This window comes from Globicephala melas, chromosome 17 (assembly GCF_963455315.2).
Source record: "Globicephala melas chromosome 17, mGloMel1.2, whole genome shotgun sequence".
Taxonomy (NCBI): Eukaryota; Metazoa; Chordata; class Mammalia; order Artiodactyla; family Delphinidae; genus Globicephala; species Globicephala melas.
Genome location: NC_083330.1, coordinates 47,067,986 through 47,089,698, shown reverse-complemented (window position 1 = coordinate 47,089,698; position 21,713 = coordinate 47,067,986). Strand labels below are relative to the sequence as shown.

At 31.5% G+C, this 21,713-nt stretch overlaps 1 protein-coding gene across 49 annotated transcripts in view; it reads right to left on the bottom strand.

The window, feature by feature from the left end:
- The window catches only part of RIMS2 (regulating synaptic membrane exocytosis 2), a 572,826-nt gene that overhangs the window by 200,117 nt on the left and 350,996 nt on the right, over positions 1-21,713 (bottom strand). For 27 of the 49 annotated variants that reach the window (XM_060287502.2, XM_060287505.2, XM_060287504.2 and 24 more), the window contains 4 exons: positions 15,527-15,595; positions 13,149-13,305; positions 11,398-11,514; positions 2,708-2,773 (listed from right to left, as the gene is read on the bottom strand). In XM_060287502.2, the coding sequence (XP_060143485.1) occupies positions 2,708-2,773; positions 11,398-11,514; positions 13,149-13,305; positions 15,527-15,595 (409 nt within the window). The remainder of the gene's footprint in view (positions 1-2,707; positions 2,774-11,397; positions 11,515-13,148; positions 13,306-15,526; positions 15,596-21,713) is intronic. The other 22 variants (XM_060287509.2, XM_060287515.2, XM_060287518.2 and 19 more) reach the window with 1 other exon arrangement.

Genomic DNA, 21,713 nt, shown 5'->3' with positions numbered 1-21,713 from the left:
TGAAGTATTTTGTATTAATTGTAAATGGAAAGTAACCTTTAAAAATTATATAAAATATTAAATTTTTAAAAAAAATTAAAAAGATTTCAAAGGTAGAACAATTTCAAGTGACGATAATATTCAGAGCATGGTCATGGGAGTGACTGAGTGAAGTAGAACTGGGGGTAAAGTTCACTACCTCTAATTTGAGATGGTCAAGGAAGTGAGTGGGTGCTGAATAGATCATTCAGGTGAATGCTAACAGCACTCAGGCTCATGGCAGAAATTGTGATAAAGAGGAAAACTAAAGCCACATGCATAAAATAGCATAACCAAGAGGTCAACAGATGATATCAATGTGTAAGGGAAATGGGTGATTGTGTTCAGTTGTATTACCTACAAAGGTTCAGGGGTTAAACAAGAAAGCATGGAATGTTACAGTAATAAATAAAGAAGAAGGGATAGGTGACTAGAAGAGTTTTTATATTTTCAACAATCCCCAGAATCTCATAGTGGATTTAAGTGGGAGTCAGTGGGACTGAGTAACTCAGGAAGTTAGCAGAGTGAAATAAATGATCAAAGTCACTTTAAAAAAAAAACAAAGGAAGGAAATATTAAGCTGAATGTTCAGTACAGCATTTACTACTTCTTTGGAAGAGGCATACGAATGCAATAGGCAAGGAGCCTATAGGTAGATGCAAGGAGTATAACCAACCATATATTCTGGTTCTTGGTTCGGGTAGTAGATTCATAAATGCTTATTTTATTACTATGCTTTGAAACATGCACACATTCTTTTGTATGTGTCAAAGTAATAACGATAAAAGATAATATTTTTAAAAGCAACTAAAGACTGCATTCTCACAAAATCTATCCAACTTTTCCAGAGTAGGTATACACTAGACTCACAGATTTGAATCATTTCAGTGACAGCAAATCTTATAGTAAGTTATTTGATAACTTGTTTTCTAAAACTGATTTTTCTAACCTTGTGTTACTTTAATATAAACATCAATGATATTGTGTTTCCTGAATATAAACTAAATTATGGCACAAAAGACAATTCAGAAATCTCTCTATCAAAATAGGCCAGCTAGGCTGAGACTGAGAATTTGAGTAAGTATATGAAATTGATAACCAACCTAGAGCTGATAAAGAACTGGTTCTATCTATGTTGGGTTACTGAAAGAATAAATGATATGAAGCAGACAAGCTACTTATTGATAATTAAGAAAAATACAGAGTATAAAAAACTAATGTGGTTCATGATCTTAATTTATATTTAACTGGAAAGATACCAGTGTAAGAAGAATAAGCCTATAATCAGTAATGTCTCATTCACGCCACCCACCTTAAGAAAGGTCTTGCCCCATTATAAGGATTATAAAACTGTTTTTTGCCCAATTATAAATTATAAAACTGCTTTTCACATTTCTGTAAGATAAATGTATGATCATTGCAACCAAAAAATAGTCTGAATGTAATATACAGCAATAATAAAAATAAAAGTCATTAACAACAACAAAGTAAAAATTATTTAGTATTGAAGCAAAATAACAGAAAAAGAGACTGAGAAATGTAAAAGAAAATAAAATATAGCAATAACCACTATCATATAATAAACTGGAAGGCACTAAATTTCAATTACATTTACTGAAAGACATCACAAAATTTGAATTATTAGGAATTTATTATTGATGATATCTCTATGTTTTCTTCCACATTTGTCTAAATGAATTCAATCCTTAGGAATTTACCCATTAGTTTCAATTATTTTTTTCTAAGCTCTTTCATTATCAACTCTTAATTAACTAAACTAATAGGATAAAAGTGGTCACACATAACCCAAATCACTTTGAAACCATAGTCAGAGTGAGTACAGCACATAATTCCTTATCTATACAGCTAAATCCACAACCACATTATTATTGCCGTTTTCTCTGCCTACCAGGCCTAAAAATGTTGTCACTGAACTGGCTCAAATCCCTAAAGCTACGTTTAGCCTTGAGAAACTGCAAGCTTTACAGACCTTCTTTCCCCACTCGATTTCCTTCTAGGATTAACTAGAAAGCTAATCTTCCTTTCTGTTAAATGCCAGGTAATTTATATTTCCCTTCAGTACAAGGAGAATGGTGGTAGACTAGAAATACTGGGTCTCGGTAGACAGACTCAGTATTCTCCAGGGATCTGGGTTCATCTACCATAACCAACGAGTAGATCACAGCCACCTTTGACAAGGTAACCATAAACCTGAGCTTACCCTCATAAACCTCAGCCCAACCTAAGCACTTTCAAGGACTGACTGCAGAGGGAGGTGGGGGAAGTGGGTTGTTAAGATATGTACCAATCAACTAGTTCTGCCTAAATATCTAATTATCAACTAGTGCTGCAGAGGAAGGTGGGCTGTCAAATGCAATTAATTTTTAATAATACTATTATTCTACTTTTGTATGTAATAAGAGTCAAATGTAATTTCTGGTGAGTTAAACTTTTAGAATCATCAGAGATGATCCTAGCCCATTAAGGGAAGCTATATTTTTGACATCCTAACACAATTAAAGTGTTTATATATGCTTTATTTTCTACTATTTTATAAGGATAATACTTCTATGTTTCATCAATAACCATATATGTATATATAAAAAACAAAAATAGAAGTGAGTTATATCATATCAATAGATAGGCACATGCAATTCTACGAACAGACTCAATTGTAAGAAAAATATACCTGCCATCCCTGTGATGATGTTCAATGGTCTGACTGTATCTGGAGCGAGGTAGAGTAAGAAAATGACTGCAAGCATGGTAGAAACAAGAATATAAATGAGACTCAGGAAAGAAATGAGAAAGTACATTTTAATTTTTAAAAGTGAGATTCAAAAAAGATAAGCAGATAGTAAGCAAAGCAAATGAAAACTGTTACTGGAAAGCTTGCTCCTTCCTCCCAATGTCCATTGTAATATGGCAGTGCTAAAGGTTAAAATATGCTAAATACTCTAAAACAAAACACAAGAAAATGTAACAAATTGAGATTAAACAAATAATATTTCAAAATAAAATCTTATCAATTATCACTCAAACATCTTTAGCACCATCTATAAAATGTTATACAATACAGATGCTTTCTCATTTTTTAGGAGGAAAGGTAGAAAGAGAAAAATAATAAAATAACCAGAAAGCTTAAGAGGAAAATAATAAAAGAGGTAATTTCTAATACTTATCACACTTAGGAGATTTTATAAGGTTGCTATTTCTTTTTCAATCATTACTAATTAAAAGTAACTAAAAGAGTTTATAAAATTCCATTTAGAAAGGAGCAAACTGATTCAAATTCCTTTAATTGAATACTAATTTTATTTTGTAAATGTATCAGATGCTATCCATTTTCCATTCACTATGTTTATTATATGTTTATTGCATGCTATTGGCTCTGCTACACTTCATGCCTCATGACTACCATAAGCCATCAAAGTAGCACATTGACTTTTCTACCCTTCTGTAGCTGATTCTCTTCTTTCTATAGCACTGATCTAAAATTTTTCTATTTTTTTAAGTCTTTCATGTCAAAACACTTAATTTTGGCAGAAGATCATTATGTTTCAGTAAAAAATGGAAACCAATCTTGGTCTCTCTCAACACCTCTAAATATAGAGTACATATATATTTATATCTCCACTTGTCCTCTTTTGCAGCAAACGAAGAGGCAATTCCTCTACTTGTAATCCTACTTCCCACATGACCTTGCTTCATTCATTTTTGTCTCATGCCTTCCCTTCCACAACTGCACTTAATCCTAAAAATAAAACTTCACTAACCTTGCCTTCCTCTGACTTTTTTTCATCATAAAACATCTTAGGCATATCTACAATTCTTGCTACGACTTTCTCACTTCTCATGCTTAAAGCTTACTGTGATTTGATTTCTGTCTCTATCATTCTCTTGAAGCTGTGAATATTACCTGTGAAATTCTAAAAAATCCTTTAATTTCCTCTTGATCTTCATCACACTCCACTTATCTATGGTTTTAGACAATGATTTTCAACCTCTATTTCTTGACACTCTCTTGGTTTCTGAAACACTATTCTCTCTGAAACACTATTCTCTCTGGCTATTAGAAGTTTAGAATGGATAACCAACAAGGCCCTATTGTATAGTCCAGGGAACTATATTCAATATCCTGTGATAAACCATAATGGAAAAGAATATTTAAAAATGTCTATATGTGTATAACTGAGTCATTTTGCTGCACAGCAGAGATTGGCATGACATTGTAAATCAACTATACTTCAATGAAAAAAAATAGTGTTTATATAACACTTAACTATGTGCCACATATTCCATTAAAGCTTTGTCTAGATCTCATTTGCTTCCCGTAACAACTCTTTGAGATAGGGTCTAGTATTCCCACAGACAGAGAAACCAGGCTGTGAGTGCTTGCGCACGGCCGTAAAGTAAGTAGCAGGACTGGCTTCAAACTCTGGGCTTTCTTCAGCCAAAATTCAGGCTCTTAACATGTACACATTGGTCCGGTCTCTGCCTATTAAGTGCTTCTTTATCCATTTCACTTACTGATTCCCTTTCTTTTTATTCCTCAGAGACAGTGGTTTCCCAAGATTTGTTCCTCGACCTTCTTTATACTCCAACACCTTCTTTCTGGATAATATTATTTGCTTTTATAGTGTAAATTCTCACTTTGGTTTAGCCTTGATTTGTCTTTGGGTTTCACATTTCCAGGGGCTTCCTGGGATCTCCACATGGCTGCTTGAGTGTCATGTAGGCATTTTAGAAAAACACATGTTAATTGTGAGACAAGCAAGACATTGGCCTATTTGGACATCTGGTGCTACATTTGTGAAATAAGGGGGCTGGAGCAGTAGTTTTCCAACTTTCTTTTTGAGCAGAAGACCAGTTGTTTTTCAAACAAAATTTTATGTAAAACCAATATTTAGGAATTCAATAAAATCAAAATGGCACTGCTACAGAGAGAGGAAGAAGCCTAGACCCTACCCATTTGGCTTCATCCTTACCTACAACAGCAATTCTTCACGTACCTCTTTAGAACATAGTACCCTATAATCTCTAAAGGCCCTTCTAGTTTCATATATAACTCTTTAATCCCCCTTTGGAATTTAATATAATACTTTAGCTATTCCTTTTCTTTTAATTCCACTTTCAACTAAGGATTTAAGTATTTACTTAATAAACCAAGCTTTAAAATCTCAAAATTTAACTCCTCCATTTTCCTTATTTTCCACATTCAATTGATTTACAAACATTGCCCATTCTAATGCCTAAATAACTCAGATTTATTCCTTCTTTTCCTTTTCTTCTGCCACTACCTTAAATCAGGCTTACCATGTCCACTGAAATAACCTTCTATTAGGTCTCCTTTCCTTCAGAATCCAACCCTCTCCTGGTCCACTCTGTCTATGGAAGTATATTTACAAAGTATGTTTCTGATCATGTAGGCTCATTGCTCCAAATCCTTCAATGCCTTCCGATATCAAAAAACAAGTATATATTCTTTAAAATGGTACGCCAACTAAGTTGTAAGCTACATTCAATCTTCATCTCCTATTACTTCCCTTTTCCCATACCACAACTTTTTATCTAGGTACAACAGACTACCTAAGATTCTCTAAATATATCCCATACTCTCCTGACTTCCAGACTCTGTTCATGCTCATCACTCATCCAAGAATGCCCATCATACTCCCTGTCTCCACTTCATTGCCTTTCAAAATTCTTCTCATTTTTAAAGTCCAACTTCTCTTTGAAGGTCTTTCTAATAGATACAAGCAAGTAATTTTCTCTCCAATCTGTTCCAACACTACTATGCTTAGGCCTCCCAGTCCTCTACATTTTATAACTAGTTGGTATATTGTATAATTAGTTGGTATGAATTACTTAGTATAATCAGTTGGATCATCTGTTTATCTAGACCAGGAGGAAGCCTATTTTAAATCTTTGTGCATAATGCTTGACCCACTCAATAAATATATTTTGGGTTGAACTAAAAAGTATAACACAATTACACTGTTTTCATGGTCAACCTACTGTCCAAAGAGAGCAGTTGTTCACATAATCATAGAAACATTCTAGAACTGTAAACAAAAAATTACAAACCTATGTAGTATAAGAAAATAGGGAAAATGGTATCAAAAAGAGACTTTCTTGGCTTTACAAGAGGAGAAAGAAAATCCAGCAGTAGTGATGTTGGGATTTATTGCATTAAAAAGGAATCAACTGTCTCTGAAAATTACTTAAGAGTAACAAAAATGTGTAAAATTCAAAGCTTGTTAAAATTTTCATATCATAGAACATATATATCATCATCCAATTTCTAATATTTTCCTTGGGGAGGTTTATAATTAATTTTGTCTCTATAACACGAAAGAAAACATTGTACAGGAATCACCTTCATCAAGCAACAGTTTGTTTTATTTCCCTTTTTGTGATGGTTAATTTTATGTGTCAACTTAATTGGCCAAGGGGTGTCCACATTAAACATATTTCTGGGTATGTATGTGAAGGTGTCTCAGGATGAGATTCTCATTTGAATCAGTGGAATCAGTAGATTTCCCTCTTCATTGTGGGTGGACCTCAGGCAATCTGGTGAGAGCTTGAGTAGAACAAAAGTAAGAAGAAGGAGGAATTTTTCCCTTTTTTCCTGCCTCATTTTTGAGCTAGACATCTCATAACTCTCTGGCCCTCTGACTGAGATTTATACCATCAGCTCTCAGGTTCTCTGGCTTTTGGACTTGGTCTGAATTATACCACCATTTCATGGGTCTCCACCTTGCAGACAGCAGATGGTAGAATTTTTCAGCCTCCATATTCATGTGAGCCAATTCCTCAAAATAAATCCCTCTCTCTCTATCCAACCTACTGGTTCTGTTTCTCTGGAGAACCCTGACTATATACTTTTCTATAGATATGTTATACCTCTTAACCTAATCTGGTCATGATCCCGCCTTGAGATGGAGTGAAAAGTATAAAGACGCATCTATGAATATTACACAAATTAACCATACTGTTTTAGTAAGCCCCCTAAAATCCACTTAAGATACAGAAGTCTTTTGCTGCATCCAATTAGTACAACTTAAAAACATTTTATTTATACTTCTCTATTAAAGCATTCTTACTTTTCTCCCCAAATTAACAGATATTATAAAATCTAAGCAATAGTCATGAATATACATAATGAGTTAAAGTTGTTATATTACAAAATGCATTTAATCCAATTTGTTTGAAATTTTTAAAAAATTGAGCAGAGCTGTAATTCACTGTAAAAGAATAAAATAGAAAACTAAAAAAGTGACTAAATTTTAAAAAGAGAAAGAAATGAAGTAACAGATTCTCAAATCATGAGAAAAAAATATCACTATTCAAAGAACTGAACAAGATTACTGATCCAATTTCCTGACACACTCTGATTCTTACTAAGAAATATAATCTTTGAAGACAAAACAAAATTATATTTTTTATGAATTATCCTTCTATATATTTCATTAGCCTGAATGTTACCTTTTAGGACTAGCAGATACATAAAAAGGACTGCAAAAGGAGATAAAAATCTTATTCTTAAGTAACCTGTAGATTTTGAAAGCTAAGTTTCCAACAATCTCAACCTAATTCCAAACTTTCTGCTCTGTCTCTGATATTGTTACTGTTTTGCTACCTTATAGTTCCTAAAATATACTATGATTTAAATAAGCTAAAATATATTCCTGAAATATAATGAATAAAAAGTTGTATTGTTTTTGTACGATGAATTCTCTCTTTTCATTTACTTTCTCTATATTTTCAAACTTTCAGAGATGCATTTCTCTCATAGTTTATAACTGAAAGGACCACAAAAAGACTATAAATAGTTATAGGTATGTTTGGCACTTTCTGGTAGCTGGTTGCCTGATAAAGAGTAGAGAAATAGCATGTGTGTGAGGTATTTCAGAGATCCATATAACAGGGCATTTTTCTTTTTAGACTATAAATGCATTCATTGAATGCATAGAAGAAAAAAGTTTATGAAGTAATATATCTTCTGCCAGTGTTATGTTTTTTTTCTTTTTATGCTAAAAGTATACTCTATGGAATTAAATGCAACCAATATATTTCGGTCTCTAAGATAGACATAAAAATATGTACTGTAAGATATCTCTGACATGCTACAGAGATAGTATCTAGTACTCCACACTTATTCTAATAGTAAATTAACTCCTATAAACAAATAAGCTCTTGAAATATTTCTAATACTAAAGTCACATGGTTTGCCCCAGAAAAATGATGTTCCTTGTTGTAGTAGTTACCAGGATTTACCAGAGAAACAATGATACAAAAAGTATGGGCGATGAAAAGGAAGATGAAAGATGTCCATTACAATTAATCATTTTTAGTTAATATCCTTGTATCCAAGTTTCTGAATTACTTGTAATGAACCTACTTTCTTTTCAAAACATAATAGGAATTTGACTCATGAAAATAAAGTGAGATGTGCAAAGATCCAATCAAAATTTTATATATAATTTTTTTTATGTTACCTATAGGAAAAGGATATTGTTACACCCTTAAGTTTAACCAGGTACTACAAAATAATGCCAAATAGCATCATTTCTCACCCAATATAGCCAATGTAAAAGCCATTATCTTCATTCACACTTTCCAATATGTTTCCAAGTCCTGCATCCTTCGTACTGGGTCTTTCTGATGTACATGTGTATTCTGCCTCTGTGTCTTTGCTTTTGTTCTTGCCTGAATAAACATGCCCATTTTTTCAAGGTACAACTCATGTCCTATATTCTCTACAAACGTCTTTAAAAAACACCTGAATTGACTGATTTCTCTGCTTAATTGATAAGCACATTAAAATGTAAATTATGTGTAAGCCAAAAATCCTTTTAAAATGTTAAGAGTAAGCCACCTTTTTTGAGTACCATGCAACTGGAGGCACTATGTCACTTAATCTACCCAACAACCCTATAAAGTTGGTACTAATATTCTAATTTTATAGATAAGGAAATCAAGTGTTAAAGAGATTCGTTTTCACAAAGATACACCGCTAGCAAGTGGCAAAAAGCTTAAATTCAAACCCAATGCCATTTGGTTCCAAATCCTATGAAAAAAGTACATTCCATGAAATACTATTAAGGTCAGTGTGTCAATTCTTACTGACAAGAAAGGTTAATGCACCACTCAAAATACCTGAATTTTACCTACTCTCTCAAAGGAAATTCTCTTTTAGGCTTTTTAATCAACAGTATTATTGATTGACTCTATAAAATGCTGTTCATGAAAGTTCACTGTAAGAGGTCTAAAGTATTCTTACCTTCTAAATAGTACATAAAAATTACAATGCTTTCACATGCATTCTATTATAGAAAATCTTTTAGAATATTAGGATAAAACAGAAATTAAGAACCCATTGTTTAATAATATGATAGACTACCTACATGAATAATACTGTATTTTTATTTTTGATTCTTCATGTTAATGAATAATGATTACAAAAATAATTCAAAATTAATATATTAGAAATGGTTTTACAGTCCTATTTAAATGAAATTCTATTTTATTTATTTCAAAAAGGAATTGAAACAGCTCACAATTAAGAGTAATTATGATCTGGTAATGTACAACACAAAAGTAATGAAACCACATGGATCATCTTTCCCCAAAACTTCTGAATTACTTGAACATTTTTGCTAAACTAAAAGATTCATAAAGTTATAAAGTAAACAAGAAAATATGACATTTCAATTATGACTAATTCAAATATTAACTAATACCAAGGATTTAATAGCATTTTTCTGGTCACTAGCCTTAGGGCTATATGTCTTAAAATATTGATAAAATATTATGCATTTGATATGATAATGACTATTTTTGTTTGTAAGTATAATTCTAGAGGTTAATTTTATTCTATTCTTCTCTGCAAGATTTAGACCATACCGTATTATCTTCAGAGAAAATATCAAGTCCATTTTATATAAACTTGGAAGATTTAAAGCCATTTCAGACTTTTCTCCCTCATCATTTGTTTAACAAACATTCAATGAACAAGGAGTTTATGAATCATTACATAAATAATTTCCAAAAATTACTTAAGTTCTGTTAGGTATCAAAAAACTCATTTATTCACCCTAATATGACTCCTTCTTAATCACACTAACATATTCACTATTATTGTACTTGATAAGCATCAATTTCTATAGGTAGCATGCCTATAATTACCCCTAAAGACACAGACCACTATGAAAAAGTCAAATAAATGAAAAAGAAATAAAACATTACATTAACTTTCATTCAACACTAAGAAAGATATTAATTTAATAATTTCTTATTTCTTCTTAGATCTCAGACACAAAAGCCAACACTTGTTTGACACTATTAAAGACTAAGATATTCCCTATCTTTTCTTTTGGAAAAGTGTACTCCAACACAATGAAATTATAAGCATGAACTGAGTATAACCCTAGTTTTAGATAAAACAATTAAATATATAAATATTGACAGCAAATTTTCATATCAATTGATTGAAAACCCCCAAGTGTTTTTACTAAAATTAGTTTAGGATGCATACAAAGAGACTTCTGAGTTCCTGTGTTATTTCATCATAATATTCTCTGAATAGTAATTTAAGCTTTCTATCCTAATCCTTATCTTAAATCCTTTTAATAGTTTTGGGGATATATCATAGCATTTTCTATTTTATATGTAACCAAACCATGAATTAGAGGGTTAACCAATTTGCTTAACTTAAAAAAATTAGTAGTAATTAACGTATGTATTGAAACATAGCATATTACTTCTAAGTATATCACATTTAATAGAGCAAATTCAGAGAAGTCTCTCAAGTACAGCAGCTGACAAGCATGATTCTTTAAGTTGCTTAAAAGGTTTACTGAAAGCCATGAGGAAAAACCTCTTCGTGAATCAGTTTTTGCGTCTGTTTCCTAAACAAACCAAACTTGTCTTAACACTTTTATATTAAAAAAGTCACACTTATTTCCCAGATGAATGTAAAAGACTTTAAATGTGTTGTCTCATGAAAGTATTTTTCTATATGATAATTGGTTATGATACGGTAAAAATAATAAAACATCTTGTTTTCCTCATGATTATCATTATAACCTCATGTGCAAATTCACTAACTTAACTGGTTTGATTTAACAAAGTACGAAAATTGAAAGAGCAAAATGAATTTTTTTTCTTACCAAACAAAAGGTTATTTTTGTTTCTTTAATTTTTTTTAATGATGTGGCAATCACAAGAATCAATGTAGGTATTGTAAAGGAAGCATATGGTTTTAGAAACTAAGATAAGAAATACCCAAGTTCAGGATGAAAATATTTTATGGTAATACCTTCTTCCTGAAGGCAGCAATTATAATAAGCTCTAATAGTATTTGATCATATTTACCTGTCTCTATCTGGAGAATAATGGTCATCCATGACACGATGTCTATCCATTCGGCTAATTGTATTATAATGTCCCGTAGTAGAGCGTGTCCCTCGAAGTCCCTGTTCCACATTCCGACTGAAATAGCAAGATCCATTAAATATCTTAATAGACCATAGTCACATATTATACTAAGAAACAAAGTTTATTAATAAAGATAGTAGAAAAAGACAAAAATCACTGTAATGTCAAGTCCAAGGTTTTTGTTTTGTTTTAACTAATAGGAGATTGCTGCTATAACAGAGGTATAACATAAAAGTAAGCTAATATCAATGGGGATGGAGATAAGGATTATCAAAACTATGAATGGATGACTCCCAGGTGTATAGTAGTGATAACGATCTATGTAACACAGGAGGAGGAATAGATTTGTATGGTGAAAATGAGTTCAGCATGTTGCTTATAGACAATATATTGGTGGATCTTATTTTAGGGATATTAATTGCTATTTCTTTTAAAATCTAAACTGATGTCTTTAGAATTGATTAATGACTATTTTTTTAAGCTGCCATCCTTGGCCTGGATTGTCTACTTATATACTTCTTTTTCATGATGGAATAAACCTTTTACATAAGCTCCTGTTATTACGGGCTTTCTATTATGTGCAGGTGAATCTAATCTAAAACCCATGCCAATTTTCTATTGGCATGTTCAAATACTTTTTCCCTGGTAAAAGTCAAGCATTCTTTTTTTTTTTTTTAACAAGAAAGGACTTAATTTATTAAAGCTACAAATTCAAAATCTCTTTCTCTCTTGCACTTTAAATTTCAGATTACAAATCTTATTACTCTACTGATAGGCCTACCACATTTAAACAATTACTTTTCAGAAGACTTTTAATAATTTTAGTCCCATTTATAAATTTAGTTAATTCAACATCTTCAAACATTTTAAACTATGTTTGTTAACTTAACATATTAGATTTTCTCTTCAATTAATTGTCTAAATTAACACTTTTAAAGTCCTTAATATCCTTATAAGTTGTTAAATTTATAAATATAATAAACCTTTTCTCTTAAATAATGCAATACCATGTATAAAATTAAGATTACAATTTAAAATTCTAAGTCTAAATGCCTAAAACTAACTCAATTACTCATTTAAAATAAGTGTTATAAGGCTGTCATTCTAAGAGTTCAAATTTCCTTAAACATTGCAAGTATATAAAATGTGAAATTATGCACATACTTCCTGTTAGGAAACACATTATTTCCATGGTTCTTACTCCATTAAGGCTTTCTGTACTTAACTGGATTGATCAGAATTTTCCACTAAGCATAAGACTTGGAGTTGCAGATTTTCCAAGCAATTCTTCCCACTGCCCATGCATTCCTTTTTAGTCTTCTCATGATTGTTCTTAATTGTATAGCTCCATCAAATGTTCTTTTTTCCAATTTCTTAAATTATCAATATCTATATCATTCATGAGTATAATTAGTTGGGTCTAACTAGATCTGCTCAATATACATATGAGACTGGAAGTTGGATCTTCTTTATAACTATAGCTATAAAATTATATATAGGTCATCTAAAGTTACAAAGTAGCCCATATTTCATCTTACTCTCATTATATAAGCTATTGATAGCAGGTATGTTTTTCCCTAAGTAACTTTTTTCTACAAGAATTTATTATCTTTGAAAATTTCCAATAATATTTTATGATAAATAGGCTTATAATATCATCTTACAAATAAAATGTTATGCTGTCTTACCTCTGTGGAGGAGGGACACTGGGTGACCAAGATCTAGTCCTTCCTATAACATCCACTCGGTGAGGAGACCCTGATGGTGAACAATAGTTTGATGACATTACTTGTTCTGGCACTGACAATGTTGAGCTTTGAAGGTCTCGACCATTGTGTCGATAATCTAAAGGTGGAAATATTAAGATTATAGTTATCTATACACTAAGATCTCTTATATTTTGTATTTCACTGAAAAAACATAAAATGTTAGTGAAGTTGAAAAGCTCTGAATATACTAAATGTAAAGCATAATGAATAAAGCATAACAGTAAGATAAAATAATATTTTATAAACACTTAAATTGAAAAGGAAAGACAAATATTCAAATATTTAGAGAGCTACTATGTCCAAGGCCCTATGCTAGGTAGAGTAAAACTTTTTTACACAGTTAATAATCTTCAGTAGAAGATTCAAGTTTATTCTAAAAACATTTTCATCTCTTCATTGACCTAGAAGAGCTTCAAATAATTCTCAACAATTATAAAGGAGGGAGTCTCCAATAAAGATGTTAAAAAAAAAAAAAGTGGGAGGGGATATGGGGATATATGTATGCATATGGCTGATTCACTTTGTTGTACAACAGAAACTAACACAGTATTGTGAAGCAATTATACTCCAATAAAGATCTATTTAAAAAAATAAATAAATAAAATGATTACCTTGACAAAAAGTTTCTAATTTCTATACTCTATAGTTATTTCTTTAAGAAATAAACAATATTAGAAAGCACTCTGAATACCATCTGAAGTAAATATGTAAATTCTGATATATTCCAAGCATTTGAAGTTATCTCCATATCCTTTTTATAAACATCAAAATCAGGACTATGGTACTGTAGCTTTTGAAATGTTATCTTTCAAATGCGTTATTAAAATATGGTATATGATGAAAAAACCATGTCTCAAAAATTACACTGGATTTCAAAATAACAACATATAGGATATTACAGCAGTCTTTTTTCCTCAGTGGATTATTAAATGATTCACTATATAGTAAAAAAATTAATAACAACATTGAAACAAGAAACCATGATGTTTCATGGTAGTAAAAAGTAATGAACCCAGGGTAAACACCTTGAATTGTGTAGGTTTGTGAAATACTATTCTGTAACAACAAAAATTTTTCCAGAGAGTACTAACCAAAATAATGAATGATTCCTGAAAAGTTTTTTTTCAAAAGATACAGTTCCTTTAACAGAATGGAAACATAATAACATGATCATTTTTTTGTTATCCTGGAAGTAGAAAATAAAAGAATTGAGATATGCCAAAAATGGCATCAAGATAAAGAGCTTTAATGACCTGAAGGAAAATATTTTGGGTGGAAAAAATCTGATGTGGCTAGATATTTAATAAAGAGAAGAAGTTGAACAGTCAATTAAAGGACTAGAACACAAGCAGGAAAAAACTGCTAACGATCTCCAAGCAAGAGATCATGAGAAATATGACTTTTTAAGGTTTAATTCACAAACCATAAAACATGAAAAATATTTTTGCAGTCTTAGTGAATTAATATATTGTTAACCCTTAGTGCAAAAAATAAAGACTAAAAGATAGTCATTGGGTTTTTTAAAAGTAGTACACTGGTAGCATGCAAACTGACTCATATTCTATCAAAAACTGTCCAACAAAAATTATCAGTCACTGATGCAACTGCAGCACGTCTTACATACAATAAAACATATTTTGTTCATGATAAAATTAGTTATGCTTATGAAATTTGCTGAGCTAATTAACCTTCAAGAAGAAGAGAATCAAACATTTTTATAATATTTTGAGTATAATATATATAAAAATTTTGCCAGAATTTATTAAAAAATAGCTACTTACCTAAAATATTAAATCATCAGATAAATTTCTAACCATAAATGAGGCAATATTTTAAACCACAATACCATAATTTCAAAATGTAGCTGCACCTGATACTAATCCACATAACAACAATGAAAAAATTTCAAAAAGTGGATTCAGATATTTGACATACTTGGGTATGTTAGTGATGTTAGAAAGATTTTTTTCACAGTTAGTGAAGTATAAAGAAGTTTCAGTTATATAACTTCTCAAATTTATAGTGAAATCCTTATTACTTAGTAGTTTAAAAATAGAAAATTGGTATTACTTATGAGACATCTTTCAATAGAATATTCAATCTAAGAACTGGTACAGGTATTCCAGCAACTAGAATTATTCAGTTTAAACTGCCATAGGCTGTTTCGGGGGAGGGGGCATAAAGAGGCAAGTCCTTTGTACCTCATTACATTTATCTACCTATTTACATATTTACTGGTAAATAATGATGAGTCACACTTCCTTATTATCACTATAAAATAATTCTGAAATTCTTACCTGATACTACACCAATTCCATCATCGCAGTCATAGTCAGAGACTTCACTATCACTTATTCTCTTAGACCCTATGAAGCAAACAATAGCAATAATTAAAATTGCTGATCATTTAAGGAAAAAAACCCCTCACCAACCTGAAAAACAAATGAAAGGATTTTGAATGGAATACTTGAGAATAAAAAAAAGAGAGAGAGAAGAAAAGTCATTTTGACCTTACAAACACCTGTTTTTACATATATTTCATTATGTGAGGGTATTATTTTTGAAATGTATAAGGTAAAGTTCCTAAAAGGATTAAAGCCTGAAATAATATTAAATATTAAATAATACATGTTAGTGATTTGATGCTGATTGATAAAATCTATTGGACAAAAAGCCGAGTCAAAAATAGCTCAATCAGGTCAGTTTTAGATGCTTTTAGACAAAGGCATTTAAATCTAGTAAACTTCAAAATACAAACAATGTTATATTCAAAGACATTCATGTGTCTTTTTCTAATATGCATGACTAATGAATTAAATATACCCAATTCTTTAATCTTTATTTTTCACACTCATGGAGAGGAAGCATAATTTAAGACATCTTAAATGTCCTTCCCTTACTATTACTTTAGTTGCTTTGAGAAAAATACGAGAAATAAGTCATCCACAAACTGACTTACACATTGTGAACTGTGTTATGTTTTCTAAGAAACAACATAAGACAGAACAATAATGATTACTATAATTCAAGAGCCCTGTGTCTGTTTTCCTTACAACACAAATCTATAACAAAACTTTAAAACGTTAATCATGCTATGGCAAAAATAACATTAAATTGAATTAAGTAGAGCTTTGATGGCTAAAGCAGACTGTCCTCACACTTAATGATGACACATATCACATATATAAATAAACATGTTATAATTTGTTTTTTAATCTATCTTTTCTCCTACATGGAGAAAATACCTACGTGCCTACAGGAATAGGCACACCTTACATAAGAGAAACTTTTATTTAAAGCATTTTTCCCTTCTTTGGTATCAGAAAATATTTAATGATAAATGAAGACAGTGTTGCTATTTCAAAAGAGAACTTGTTTTGTCCATCTACTTACATAATTCATTACTCATTACATAGACTAAACTCTGTTATCAGAAAATAAATACTTTCCTGTAAGGTTTATAAAACACTGAAAGCTCATGTTGCATAAAATAGCAATAATTAAAATGTTCTAGGAATGCCCTCCAACATTTGCAACCTCCCCTTAGAAATACTCTCTCTATATTTTGTTGTAATCCCTGCCTTCTTGGGAGAGGGAGTCTTTCTTTTTTGCCAGGAACTGCAGTTCTTGTTTTTCTCCTTTTAATGATTAGGTAATACCTATCATTTTTGGTCATGTCGTCCCACTGAGTGTACTCACTACTATTTTCCTTCCAAATCCATATGTCATAAAGTTTTGGACCCAATTGAATCTGAGGCTCTTATAGCACCAGTTAATATGGAAACTACATTATCTGACAACATCCCAACAGAATGCTCACAAAAGGATTTATAGAATTAGGACATACATTCTAAATGAACTTGGGAGAAAGGAGGGATAACACAGATGAGGCTATTGAGGAGACTTAAGAAGAATTGCTCAGCTTGTAACAAGATTTCACCTTGTAAATGATCAAGGACAAAGCAATGATTAGTTTAATGTGCCAGGTACAGTACAGAGCATAAAGATTACGTGCTTTTCATATTGATCAAGGATCAGATCTGCCTTTAATGTAAAATAAGAATGACACCAGCAAAAGATGAAGTTCATTTTATCAGCCTTTATGAGCCCTCTTGTGTGTGAGGGTGCGGGTGAGAGTGGGAGGTGAGGTATATATGTGGTTTGTAAATGCTACTGCCTTTCAGAATCTTGATTGGAATCCTGATGGAAGTCTTGACCTATTTTGATATTAATCCTATAGAGGCTAAATATATTGCAGTTATGTTCTATGTGGATCTTGTCACATTCTGATGAAATCAAGTAATTAAGTTTAATGTCACTGAATGGATCAATCTTCTCTTTTAAAGAGAAGAAATTTTAAAATTTCTTTAAGAAATTTCCTGAGCTTTTATACAAGCACAGAGATACCCTTATTTTCTTCTGAAAGTTTAAAAATTTTGCTCTGTGCATTTATATCCTATCCATCTTGAACTAAGTTTCTGTACGGCATGAGATATGGATGCAACCTCACTTTCTATATGGATAACACGTATCTCAGCATTGTTTATTTAATCATTCTATCTTTCCACAATGATCTGCAATGTCACTTCTGCTATAAATAAATGTATTCTATCCGCTAGGATCTGTTTGGTGCTCTACTTCTTTTTCCTTGTACAGGCTGTTTATCTATAAACCAGTAACTCACTGTCTTTATTATTACAATGTTATATATTGAAAAGCAAATCGTTTACCTAATTATTCATATATTTGATATTTCTCCTTTGCTCTTCCATTTAAATTTTAGATTCAGGTTATCAAACTGCACAAAAACATACTATAGGGACTTTGATTTGAAATGCATTGAATCAATACATCAATTCAGGGGGAAATGGCATATTTTACAGCATTGTTTTACTAGCCATGAACATGGCATTCTCTTCATTTAAGTTTTCTTTAAGATCTCTCTATGAAATTTTTAACTTCAGTCACTCAAATTTTCCACATTTGTTGGATTTATCCTTTGTATCTTATCATTTCTATTGCTATTAGAAATACTGTTAAAATTATGTTTTCTGACCTAATTGCTTATAAACAGAAATGCAATTTTATTGTAAAATAATGTTAATCAACCATCTTGTTAAAGTCTCTTTTTTTCTTTACTTCTAATAAATTTATTATGGTTTAATTGGAATTTTTCTATGGAGACAATTTACTTCCCAGTCCTAATGCCTTTTTCTTTCTTTTTCCTGTCTTTCTATGCTAGTAAGCATAATACTGGAAAGAAACAGAGAAAGTTTACAGTTCTTTCTAAATTCTGATTTTAAATAGAATTTTTCTAATATTTATCCATTTAAAGTGATATCTGCTGAATTTACATTCTGTAAGATTGAGGAAAGTCTCTTATAAGTTCAGTGATATTTCATAAAGGATTTTCAATTTTTATTTACAATTCATTCTGGCCTGTTCCCTTCCTGTACTAACCTTTTGGTTTAGAAGCAAGGTTACACTAGCCCAACTAAATATTGAGAATTAGTCCTTTCTTATTCTCTGGGAGAATCTGTGTAGATTAAAAAAAAAAAATCTGTTCTTTGAAATTTTGAGAGAATTAATCTATAAAATTACCATGGTCTGGTGTTTCCTTTGTGGGTATATTTTATTTTATTATTTTTTTTTTTTTTGTGGTACGTGGGCCTCTCACTGTTGTGGCCTCTCCCGCTGCGGAGCACAGGCTCCGGACGCGCAGGCCCACCGGCCATGGCTCACGGGCCCAGCCGCTCCGCGGCATGCAGGATCTTCCCGGACCGGGGCACGAACCCGTGTCCCCTGCATTGGCAGGCGGACTCCCAACCACTGCGCCACCAGGGAAGCCCTGTGGGTATATTTTAAATTGCTAATTCCACTTTTTGGTAGATGTAGAATGACCTATTAATTCAAGGTTTAGTAAATTATATATTTTACAGGAATTTGTTCACTTTGTGTAAGTTTTCAAAGTGCTTGCTACAATGTTTAAATTTTATTTTATAATCTATTTTCTGATATATCAATTATACATCCATTTGAATACTAACCGTACCTTCTCTTTATTTCTTCACTACAGGTTTTTTTTGGGGGTTTTGTTATTTTTGGTACGCGGACCTCTCACTGTTGTGGCCTCTCCCGTTGCGGAGCACAGGCTCCAGACGCGCAGGCTCAGCGGCCATGGCTCATGGGCCTAGCCGCTCCGCGGCATGTGGGATCTTCACGGACCGGGGCACAAAGCCGTGTCCCCTGCATCGGCAAGCGTACTCTCAACCACTGCGCCACCAGGGAAGCCCACTACAGGTTTATTTTGTAATTCACTTAAAGGATTAAATTTTGGGCTCCATAATCCTTAACTAGAAATTTGTTTCTTGTTTTATTTAGGTTTTTGCTCTTATTGTTAGGATTTCTTTCCTTCTATTTTTAATTTATTTCATTATTCTTTTCCTAAAAAACTGAATGAGTATGTCGTAATTTTCAACCTTCAAATGCTTTGTTAACATAAGCATTCTCCCCCAAGTACCTCTTTGCATTACACAAATATTTGTATGTAGTATATTCATTAAAGTTCAGTTCTAGGTATTTTCTTCTTGGGTCTTTAAGATATTTACCATACTTCATTAAATTTAAGACACTATTAACTGAATAATCCATGACAGTTGCAGAGATAATAGATCTTGAAAAAAATGTTCTTTAGAGTACAAGTTTATTTTTAAAATTTATCAAACGTATGGGTATAATTTATCTCTTTTTAAAAAAATTTACATAGTAACACTCTAGTTGAAGAAAATAGCCTACAGCATAACAATTCTTTGAAATTTGTCAAAAAATGAATTATTGAATAGTACATTAATAATTCTTACAAGTGTTTCATGGACATAACAGATGAATATGAATTCATCAAATGTTAGGTTCAGAGTTCTTCGACCATGAGATTAAATTTGTTAATTCTGTAGTTTGATTCTCTTCTATCATCCCTAAATTTTTGTTTGGTTGACCAATAAGTGATTGAGAGAGAATTATATTAGACTCTTCTTTAATGGTGGTACATTTGTTGATTTTTCTCTCTAGTTCTAATTTAATGCTTATTGAAGTTATTTCATTTATACATGCAAGTTTAAAATTATTTTAATAGATGTAAAAAAATCATGTGAAAAAGTTTAACCCCCATTCATGATAAAATGTATCAGCAAACTACTGAGAAGGAAACTTCCTCAAACTGATAAAGGGCATCTACAAAAAACAAATCAAAGGATTATACTATTAAAACTGTAAAAAGGGCATCACTATAATCAATATAGAATTAAAGACACTAATGTTTTCAAACTGTAGCTCTTTCTCCACAAATATTGTAAAGTACCTAATATTTTAAAATGACCTTAGAGAGTGAATATGAGTGTTTTCTGTCAAGGATATAGTTCTTTCATCTTTCTAAAATTAAAATTTCTGTTCACTATTTTAAAAATCACAATATATAAAAAGTTTTCAAGTAAGGAAATAGGTTAGTTGTTAAAATATTTCAAGATATTAATTAAAGCTTACATTTTTATTGCAGACATTTTAATAATAAATAGACAAATACAGGAAAGCCATTTCCCCCTAATTTTTTTCATCGCAGTTTGCTGCTTTCCCTAAGATCTACTACATTTAACATCCTCCAATTCCAAAATACATGAATCTTCATTTATAAGCAAGATAGACATTTGTCTTTACCCTTCCAAACTTACTGTTTACTTCTCTCACCTCTATTTACTGAAATTCTACTTATTCTTTACCCTGCTAAAGGACAAGACTTGGCAGAATCTGTAAGAAGACAATGGTTAAAGAGCCTTGTAAATAATAGGAATCCAGGCTCTAGGACCTCTCCAGAGTCCAGTGATATTTTAGGATTCCAGGATAGTAGCTACATGATGCATCTGGGAAGGCGGGATGCTAAGTACCACAGCAACCAGCATTAGTAAAAATTGCCATGGGTAGACTTGGCTTCAAGTAACCATTGCACACTGGGACATATCAGTGAAGCTCAATAAGGAATAAAAATTAGTGGGTCTTTCCTGAACGTTGTCTTTATTTAGAGTTTTCTAAGCCTAGGGTTTTTTTAGAGGTTTTCTAGAACCTCTGTTGAGTGTTGGGAATAGGTAAGGAGAAGGAATAAGACAGATATTTGACTAGGAAAATGGGTACCTAAGAGTCAGATTAAATATAATATTTTTTAAATTGTATTTCATATACATGTTTGTAAATAAGGGTTTTGCTTGCTACCTAAGTATAATGAATCTTTGGACCAATCACAATATCAAGCACAATAAACATAACAGGCAACTAAATATTTGTTGATGTCGTTAAAATAATGTAGATTTCAAAAGAAAGCAAGAAAGGAGAAAAAAGACAAACCAAAAATAAATGATGTGTAAAATATTAAGCAAAATTTATAAGAAATTACATTAAATGTAAATGTAAAATTATCCCAATAAAAGATAAATCTTA